General features: G+C 38.8%; 1 protein-coding gene across 1 annotated transcript; it reads left to right on the forward strand.

The window, feature by feature from the left end:
• The first annotated feature begins 9330 nt into the window (after positions 1-9330).
• On the forward strand, positions 9331-10490 carry LOC112737638 (uncharacterized). Its single transcript, XM_025787623.3, has one exon. The coding sequence runs from the start codon at positions 9783-9785 to the stop codon at positions 10176-10178; it is 396 nt and encodes a 131-aa protein (XP_025643408.1). The 5' UTR covers positions 9331-9782; the 3' UTR covers positions 10179-10490.
• Positions 10491-10691: the final 201 nt, after the last annotated feature.

Consider the following 10691-nt stretch of genomic DNA (forward strand, 5'->3'; position numbering starts at 1 on the left):
TTGGCTCTGTTTTCTCTGCAGAAACAAAACAGAACCTAATCGACACGTTAAAATCCAACTCCAACCTATTCGCATGGACACCTGCTGACATGTCAGGAATCGATCCGAACTTCATATGCCATAAGTTAGCAGTCAACCCTAACGCCCGACCTATAAGACAAAAGAAACGAAACTTGGGCACAGAAAGAAGGAATGCAGCAAATGCAGAAACACAAAAATTACTTGATGCAGGTTTCATCCGAGAAACTCTATTCTCGTCATGGTTAGCGAACGTGGTAATGGTTAAGAAGAGCTCGGGAAAGTGACGCATGTGCGTAGACTTCACAGATCTAAACAAAGCCTGTCCAAAGGACTCCTATTTGCTACCAAATATTGACAGACTGGTAGACGACACTTTAGGGTATCAAGTGCTCAGTTTTATGGATGTCTATTCCGGTTACAATCAAATACAAATGCACCCTGATGACGAAGAAAAAATAGCATTTGTAACAGACCAAGGTAATTTTTGCTATATAGTCATGCCTTTCGGACTAAAAAATGTAGAAGCAACATATCAGAGACTAATGGACAAGGTATTCAAAGATCAAATTGGTCGAAACATTGAGATATACGTTGATGATATGATGGTCAAGTCAAGCTCGGAACAGCTACATGAGATCGATCTTAATGAGATTTTTTAGCAACTCACAAAGTACAATATGAGACTAAATCCAGAGAAATGCGCATTTGGAATACACGGAGGTAAATTCCTCGGATTCCTACTGACGAACAGGGGGATAGAAGCCAACCTCGACAAGTGCCAGGCCGTAATAAACATGCAATCACCTCGGTCAATCAAAGAAGTGCAGCAACTCACAGGTCGTCTAGCAGCCCTGTCCCGATTCTTGCTTGCAGCAGCTGCCAAGTCATATCACTTCTTCAACATTTTGAGAAAGGCCAAAAAGTTCCTTTAGACAAACGAATGTGAAAAATCCTTCATCGAATTCAAAAATCTGCTCGGTTCACCACCTATCCTCAAGAAGTCACAACAAGGTAAACCCCATTTTTGTATTCCTTTCAATTTCAACTAACATGGTTAGCTCCGTGCTTGTAATAGAAACAGGAAAAGAGCAACACCCAATATACTTTGTGAGAAAAGTATTACAAAACGCCGAAATAAGGTACCCGACAATAGAAAAACGAGCATTTGGCTTGGTCATCACAGCTCGGCGTCTACGACATTACTTTCAGACACATCAAATAATAGTTCGGACTAGCCAACCTCTATGCCAAATACTATCAAAACCAGACCTAGTGGGACGACTTACAAAGTGAGCAATAGAGCTCTTTGAATTCGACATTTCCTATCAGTCATGATGATCTCCTAAAATACAAGCACTTGCCGACTTCATATCAGAGTTTACCGACCTTGAAGAACCGGTCAAGACACGGGAACTATATGTAGATGGTGCATCAAATGAAAGCGGATGTGGAGTAGGAATCCTGCTCAGGGATGACACTAGAGTCCAAGCTGAGCAGTCAATCAAATTCCTATTTCAAGCAACCAATAACCAAGCCGAATATGAGGCACTCCTAGCAGGCCTCCGGTTAGCAGAACAAATAGGAGTAAACAACCTAAAGGTATATTGTGATTCCTTGCTTGTAGTGCAACAAGTAACTGGTAACTTTCAGGTACGAGATCAACTCTTAGAAAAGTATTTAACTTCGGCAAAAAACATGATACAGCATTTTCAAAAATTTGAAATATCGCATATACCTAGAGAGAAAAACTGCAGAGTCGATATTTTATCCAAGTTAGCTACATACAGGGTAACTGATTCATCAGATAAATTATATCATCTCACACTAACAGAACCAAGTTTAGATATCAAATCTGCTTTAAGTATATCACAGGAAGAAGATTGGCAGAACCCACTTATTCACTACTTAAGAACTGGCACAATACCAGAGAAAGAAAATCCAAGGTCATTTAGACATAAAGCGAGCCATTACACCATGATAGGAGCCGTTCTGTACAAACGGGGTATCTCTAGGCCATTACTAAAATGCCTCGTCCGAGAAGATGCGGCCAATGCCATTGATGAAGTCCATGATGGTATCTATGGACACCACATTGGAAGCAGAAGCTTAGCAACAAAAATTTTAAGAGCAGGATACTACTGGCCGACCTTACGAGAAGACTACAGAAATAAAGTGCAAAGATGTGATGCCTGCCAAAAATGTGCACCACTCATCCATAGCCTAACTGAACTGTTACACACATCAGACGTCAGCTGACCCTTTTATAAATGGGGGATGGATATACTCGACCCATTCCTAGTAGCACTAGGACAGGTAAAATTCCTATTAGTAGCAATTGATTACTTCACAAAGTGGATAGAAGTAGGGGTGTTCGCGGTGCGGTTTGGTTCGGTTATTTGGGAAAAAGTCATCCGATCCGATCGTTTATCAAAACTGCGGTTCGGTTTAATTCGGTTTATTTTCCAAGATCATCCGAACCAAACCAAACCAATTAAAATCGGTTTGGTTCGGTTCAGTTTGTTCGGTTTATTTAATTAATTCAAATAAAAACCATTATACCATTTCATAGTCACTAACAAATAACAATAGTCAACCTAATACAGAGATCACTAACAAATGAGCAGAAACACAACAAACTAAAATAATTAACAATTTTTCAAAAATAGCAGTAGCACAATGATCAATCTGACTCAAATTTCTAACAAATTAGCAGAAGCACAACGAATTAAAATCATTAACAAATGTTACAAAAATAGCAGAAACACAAATGGAACAATAATCAACCTGAACTGAATCAAGAAAATCAAGATACACAACCAAAATAATTCCAAAAAATTTGCAAAAATGGTGCACCAATTCCAAACTGAATCAAGATATAGAACTAAACTAAATCAGAAATACAACCAAACTAATTCCACAATTTTCATGTGGTGCACTAATTCCACAAATTCTTCCTCTTTCACCTTCCCCTTTCCTGCATTAACATTGAATAAACAAAAATTTAGAACCAACCCTAAACCAGAATTACCCTAAATAAAAACAGATCAAAAAGTTCAGAATAAAAAAAAATAAAATCTGAATCCATAAGAAGACTAAACCAGAATTAAAAAAATAAATAGAATCAGAACAAAAAAAAACAACCTGAGATTGAAGGACAACACTGCTTCAATGACGGAGAAGAAGAGACTGGACAGTGACATGGCTTCAACGACGGAGAGACGGGTGACGAACGGCAGCAGCTTCGACTGCGTCTGGTGCGTGCTGCTGCGGTTCGTTGAGGACGACGGCGGCTGTTGGTTCGTGGAGGAGATGGCTGTTGGAGCGGTGGTGTGTGGAGCCGTCGAGGATGAGGGACAGAGAGGAACGCTACGAGCCTACGAGGAAGGGAGAGGGAGAGGAGAGGACTGCACTACCGTGATAGTGCTGTCCGGCGATGTCGATGGCGAAAAAGAAAGAGGAGGTCCGGCGCTGAGACACAGCGCTAGAGAGACTGAGAGAGAGCTTGAGGAGTTAGGGTTCCTGGTAGGTGAGGGGTGGCTGCGGCTAGATTAGGAGGAATTGTGGAGGAAGGCCACTTTTATATTAGGGTTTTTTAATAATACCGGTTCGGTTCGGTTCAGTTAGGGTTTTCTCTAACAAAATCGAAAACCAAATCGAACCGTAAAAAAATTGCAAAAATTATTTTTTCGGTTTTTTCGGTTTTTGGTTTGTTCGGTTATCAGTTTTTTTGGTTCGGTTGGTCGGTTTTGTTCGGATTGGATCGGTTTTGAACACCCCTAGATAGAAGCACAAACGTTCATTTGAAAATTTATTATATGTAGATATGGTTTTCCTATGGAAATAGTTTCTGATAATGATCGACAATTTACCGATAAGAAAATAGCTTCGTTTTTAACTAACCTTCATATTAAACATCGTTTTTCCTCTGTCGAGCACCCACAAAGTAACGGGCTCGCAGAGGCCGCTAACAAAGTCATTTTGCAGGCCTTAAAGAAAATGCTAACTGATGCTAAGGCACGCTGGGCCGAACTCATACTAGAAATATTGTGGAGTTATAACACGACACCACAATCCACAACAAAAGAAAGCCCGTTCTGACTAGTAAATGGCACGAACTGCATGATTCCTATTGAAGTCGGTCAGGGGTCAACTTGGACCGCGCACTTTGATGAAAATGCCAACATAGAAACCAGATCAGCCGAGCTCGATACAATAAGCGAAGACCGAAGGCTAGCCGAGCTTAGACAAAGATCTATACAAATAGCCATGCAAAAGCAATATAACAAGAAAGTTTGATTGAGAACTCTAAAGAAAGGAGACCTGGTGCTAAGACAAGTAGAAGAAGTTCGGAAACCTCAGGGACATGGAAAATTAGCTGCTAATTGGGAAGGCCCCTTCCGAATTTCCAAAATCATTGGAAAATGGGCGTATTGTCTGGAAACACTGGACGGGACTGCCATGCCCAACACCTGGAACATCTCCTCATTAAAGCTTTACTATAGCTGATTTGTTTTTGTAGTAAGTGGAGTTGCTTGGTACTCTTTTTCTTGATCACGAGGTTTTTTCCTAAGGAGGATTTACTCGGACAGGTTTTAATGAGGTCGAGTGGTGCACGAAATCGTAATCGTTCATTCCTTGGTAACGGCGCTAAAAACTTAATACGCACGTTCATAATTTTAGTTCTTTTTCACAATTTCGATACAACTAACCAGCAAGTGCACTGGGTCGTCCAAGTAATAAACCTTACGTGAGTAAGGGTCGATCCCACGGAGATTGTCGGCTTGAAGCAAGCTATGGTCACCTTGTAAATCTCAGTCAGGCGGATTCAAATGGTTATGGTGAATTGATAATAAAAACATAAATAAAATATAAACTGGGATAAAGATACTTATGTAATTCATTGGTGAGAATTTCAGATAAGCGTATAGAGATGCTTTCGTTCCTCTGAACCTCTGCTTTCCTGCTGTCTTCATCCAATCATTCCTACTCCCTTCCATGGCAAGCTTTATGTAGGGTATCACCGTTGTCAATGGCTACATCCCATCCTCTCTGTGAAAATGGTCTAATGCGCTGTCACTGCATGGCTAATCATCTGTCGGTTCTCGATCATACTGGAATAGGATTTAATGTCCTTTTGCGTCTGTCACTACGCCCAGCACTCGCGAGTTTGAAGCTCATCATAGCCATCCCTTCCCAAATCCTACTCGGAATACCACAGACAAGGTTTAGACTTTCTAGATCTCAAGAATGGCCGTCCATGGGTTCTAACTTATACCACGAAGATTCTAATATCTCGGACTCAGTCCTCTGTATTAGATATCTAAGAGATACTCATTCTAGCTTGTTTTCATGTAGAACGGAAGTGTTTGTCAAGCACGCGTTCATAGGTGAGAATGATGATGAGCGTCACATAATCATCACATTCATCATGTTCTTGGGTACGAATGGATATCTTAGAGAAGGAATAAGCTTGAATTGAATAGAAAAATAGTAGTACTTTGTATTAATTCATGAGGAACAGCAGAGCTCCACACCTTAATCTATGGAGTGTAGAAACTCTACCGTTGAAAATACATAAGTGATAAGGTCCAGGCATGGCCGAATGGCCAGCCCCCAAAACGTGATCAAAGGATCAAAAGATAATCCAAAGATGTAAAGACAATAGTAAAAAGTTCTATTTATACTAAACTAGTTACTAGGGTTTACAGAAATAAGTAAATGATGCAGAAATCCACTTCTGGGGCCCACTTGGTGTGTGCTTGGGCTGAGCATTGAAGCTTTCACGTGAAGAGGTCTTTCTTGGAGTTGAACGCCAGTTTGTAACCTGTCTCTGGCGTTTAACTCCACTTTGCAACCTGTTTCTGGCGTTTGACTCCAGAATGCAGCATGGAACTGGTGTTCAATGCCAGTTTGCATCGTCTAAACTCGAGCAAAGTATAAACTATTATATATTGCTGGAAAGCCCTGGATGTCTACTTTCCAACTCAATTGAGAGCGCGCCATTTGGAGTTCTGTAGCTCCAGAAAATCTACTTTGAGTGCAGGGATGTCAGAATCCAACAGCATCTACAGTCCTTCTTCAACCTCTGAATCTGATTTTTGCTCAAGTCCCTCAATTTCAGCCAGAAAATACCTGAAATCACAGAAAAATACACAAACTCATAGTAAAGTCCAGAAATGTGAATTTTAATTAAAAACTAATAAAAATATACTAAAAACTAACTAAATCATACTAAAAACTATGTAAAAACAATGCCAAAAAGCGTATAAATAATCAGCTCATCACCGAGCACCCGACGTCTCTTGCAGTTGAGGGGTCTTTTCTATATGAATAACATTTTATATAACAAGTCACAACAAAAAATAGCCGGTATGAAATCGGCAGCAATACCAAAAGTTCCAACATAACAAACATCATAAATTATAGTTCTTCAAGAAGGGGGAGGAGCATTCTCATCATGATCTTCAACAACCCCATCCTCAACCAACTTCCCATCAACAACAATCTTGGTCACATCAAGCTGACCCAAATCAAATTCAGGAGCAAGTAATGCAACCTGACTAACAGTCCGATCAAATCCTGAAGAAAACATCTCTAGCCCTTCATCTTCCAATTCATGAATTTGGGACGTCAGTTCCCCCTTGGTCTTATCATTTTCTTTAATCTCCACTTGAAGAAGCCGAATCTGGTCCTGAAGCCGAGCAATTTCCTCTTCTCCATGCTTCATCTTTGCAGTCACACCAATAATAACTTCATCTTTTTCTTTCATGGACCGCTCCAACATGATGACCTTATCAGTGGCCGCTTGCTGCTCTGCCCCTAATAGCTCGGTCGTGCGACCCACACATAGTAAGCGTGAATCTACAATCTGTGAACAAATGTTCATCCAATGAAAAACAAGCAAGTAAAAATGAAATCTAATATGCAAAAATGATACTAAGCTGGATAAATTTTCCCATTCCCTCCACACTAGTTCGGCAAGTCAGTCGCATATCGCCGGGATATTGAGAAACCCTATCAGCAAGCTCGGTAATGGGAAACTGATCGCTCCAAAGCGAGTGGGAATTTGCCCCTGGAATAAACCCATGAAGCTTCTGCTGCCTGTCAAAAACCGACTTGTTACCACCGACAGCATCCTTGTCTTCCTCTGACAAAACCTCCAAAGACTTTTCTAATTCATCCCTTTTTCTCTTCAGCGACGCAGCAGGTTGAACTGTTGAATAGGCAGCATCCCTTCCACCCTCTTTCAGGACTCCAGAACTGCTAGCACCTTTTTCTTTCTTCTTTTGAAGAAAAGATTGCAAGCGAGATGCATTGAGATGGGGTACTCGTCTACCTACAGCCATAAAGCGTAATCAGAAACCCAAAATCAAGAAAACAAAATACAAATTACTATTACCTATATAAGCTCTTAACCCTTCTTTATCACCCTCCTTCTAAAAATGCAACAGCTCAGAAATGAACACACATTCACCCGCAATAAAATTTTCTATCAAAAAATCCAAAAAGGAATCTTCTTCTTCACTCCTCTCAGTAGCCTCAAGTATTTGCATCGGCTCGAAACACCAATATAGGGAAAATCTTTCTATCAATTCACTATCTAAGTAAAATGGGTATTCGACCTCCACAGACAACACCTTAATAAACATGAATTTGAAATTCTTGAATGAAGATTTGTATAGCAGGAAAAGAGAGCGACCAGAAAAACTACTCAAGAAAACCACAAACCTTTCCGTACCCCCTTTGATTGAAACAAAGAAAAGAAGACAGTCAAAGAACAAGGAAATTCTAAAAAATCCATCAAACACTGAAATGCTCGTAGAAACGCCCACGAGTTTGGGTGTAACTGCGAAGGAGTGCAGTTAAGCTAGGTCAGAACATCGCACTCGAAGTAAAAAAAAAGAAACTTCACATGCAGTTCAGTAAAACAGGGAGTATACATATAGAAATACTCCCAGTCCCCTCTCCTTTCACAAACCCTCTCCTTGCTGGTACAAGGAAGGAGTTCAACAGCGATACCCGAACCCTCCTTTACCAGCTTCAAGCTCTTAAGCTCGTGAAGCGATTCAACATCGGAATACAACGATGAATGGGTTTTGACATCGTCATGTATCCAATGATACGGATTCTCAGTTTTTACCTCAACTACTTTTTGCTTTTCCCTTTCTCTCTCTTTTTTTTATTTCTTTTTCCCTAACCATTATAAAACAGAAACAAAGACGAAGAAGAAAAGTCAAACCTCTGGAGGTCATGGTGAATTCAACTTTTAGGCAAACAAAACGATAGCTATACTTCAATTCCCAAGGATAAAACGGAAATAAGGCATTATTATAACCCACTAACTTAGTGGGTAATATAAAGTTTAACCGTTCAAATACCCAAGACCAAACTAACGGCACAGATGGATCCACAAAAAAGAGATATTAATTGTAGCACGGTTCACAAGTTAAAAAATATTATTAAAAAGTCTCTTTACTTTATTTTTTTATTTTTTAAATTTGTCGCATTAAAAACCCAAGCTTGAAATGTAGCAACACGCCATTGAGCTTGGGGGCTACTAGGTTCAGACATCAACTGATGTATAAACTACAGACAAAAAGCTCAACTTGCTAAAAACAAATCAGATCGACAAGTCAAGATTGGGGGCTATGTATCGTATCCCTCATATCTCGGAGAAAACTAGTTATACCTCGGTTGGATAAAATGAAATTCAAATTAAATTAAACTTATCATCGTAACCCACTTCCTTCCGAGATTCTCGGTCCTAGTTGTCCATGACTAGCGGACCCCCTTTTCTTCCTGAGAATCTTGGCCGGCGCCCTAGCCATTTATGACTAACGGACCGACGAATAGTTCAAACAAAAGAGCCTATAAATCAACTAGAATCAACAATAGGCCACACAACATAACAAAACACAAGACAACTTCATCACCAATCTTATACTCATTCTTTTTAAAAGATCATTTGCTGACTTGAGTATTGGAGTCCTTTTTGCAGATACCACGCTCTGGTTCGAATTCGCAAGGGTGCTCCATTTCTAAGTTGAGACGCCGAATTCTCCAGAAATTTTGCCGACCAAATACCTCAAAAAAGAGTATCCTTGCCCGAACAGATTATATTTTGACACCAAACATATTGATGGTATCATTTTGTAAACGTTTTTTTTTTCAATAATTTTTTTAAAAAAAATATTATATAATCCATCATACATAAATTAACATTTATTGATGATTTAGATTAAAATTTATCAGTAATTCTAATATTTTATTTCATATCTTTTAGTAATTGTCACAAAAAATATATTTTTAGTAACAATTAATCTTTATATACAAATTTTACAAAAAATTTAAATTTAATAAAAAATTACATATAATTATTTTTATATAAATTAATAATTAAAAATTATTAAATAATAATTTAATTAAATTTATTAAATTATCAAACAATTTTTAAATATCAACTTTACGTAGACATAAAATCAGTTGCATGTCAGTCGCCTTTAAACTTTGTTAAGATCTTAGCTGATAGTGTGATACCAATACCACTAACCATTTAGGGTGCGACGTAACACGTAAGTTGGCACGCCAAGTTGGAACGAGATTCACGGTCAACAAACTTTTACACAAGTCTTCCCCGAAGACCCCAATGAAGACGCTGACTGGGGCTTACACACAATATAAATAAAACAACACTGAAATCATTGCAATCACGCTAATCCGTAGAAGCATTTTCATTCTGTGATTTTTTTTTTGTAGCAGCCATGAGCACCCTTGTCCGAAACTCAACCCTCTCTTTCAGTCGCAAATACAGATACGAGTCACTTGGGCAGCTTCTTGGCAGGGACAAAATGGTCAAATCAATTAGTTACAGGCGCAGAAGAGCCAAGCAGAGGCAAATCTTTCTCACAACTTACAAGTTATCTTCTTTGAACGATGATGATTTTGATGTTGTGGACAACGGTGACAATAATAATAATAATAATAAGAACAAGAAGCCTGGGATGAAGAAGGTTGCCGTTAAGGTTAAAAAGATTGTGGCCTCTGTTTTGATGTTCATGAGAACTGCTTCTTTCAGATCTTCGTGTAATAATCCTAGGACCTCTTCTGCCATAGCTGATGCAACATCTCCGCTATCAAATAGGAAGAATCGATTCTGAAGATATGATAGAGAAGTTATTGACTAAATGAAATTGGGTTTATATAAATTTTATGGGAGTCTTATTTTCAGTCACGTCTCTGTAATTTTTGTTCCTAAACGAGGCCATCAGGTGTGTGTTTTGGATTATTAAACCGATTTCTCTAACGCCATCTTCTTCTTTTCTACTAGTTTATGTTGCAGAAAGAGGGAATTGAGAAATTGTTCTGTATATAGTTTATGCTTCTGAGTTGTTGTTAGCTGATTAATTTGCTTCCATTTTTCAATTTTGGCTCTCTTATCTCTATGCAAATTCTATCGTTATTAGGTTTAATGTTACAGTTTCAGCATGATTATTTTGTCACTCCATAGGTAAATTCGGAAAGCAATAATAATAAATATAATAATTTAATGTGAGCAAGGGTTGGGGCAGGCCTATTTGACCTTTGTGTAAATGTAGGGAAGGAAATAGTTGTAGAAACTAGAAAATTAAATAGCAAGTATAAAGAAAGAAGAATCACAACACCATGTCACG

This window comes from Arachis hypogaea, chromosome 13, assembly GCF_003086295.3.
Source record: "Arachis hypogaea cultivar Tifrunner chromosome 13, arahy.Tifrunner.gnm2.J5K5, whole genome shotgun sequence".
NCBI lineage: Eukaryota > Viridiplantae > Streptophyta > Magnoliopsida > Fabales > Fabaceae > Arachis > Arachis hypogaea.

Bases quoted from the DNA above. Each gene is read 5' to 3' on its own strand.
- LOC112737638 (XM_025787623.3), top strand. From the start codon at position 9,783: ATGAGCACCCTTGTCCGAAACTCAACCCTCTCTTTCAGTCGCAAATAC.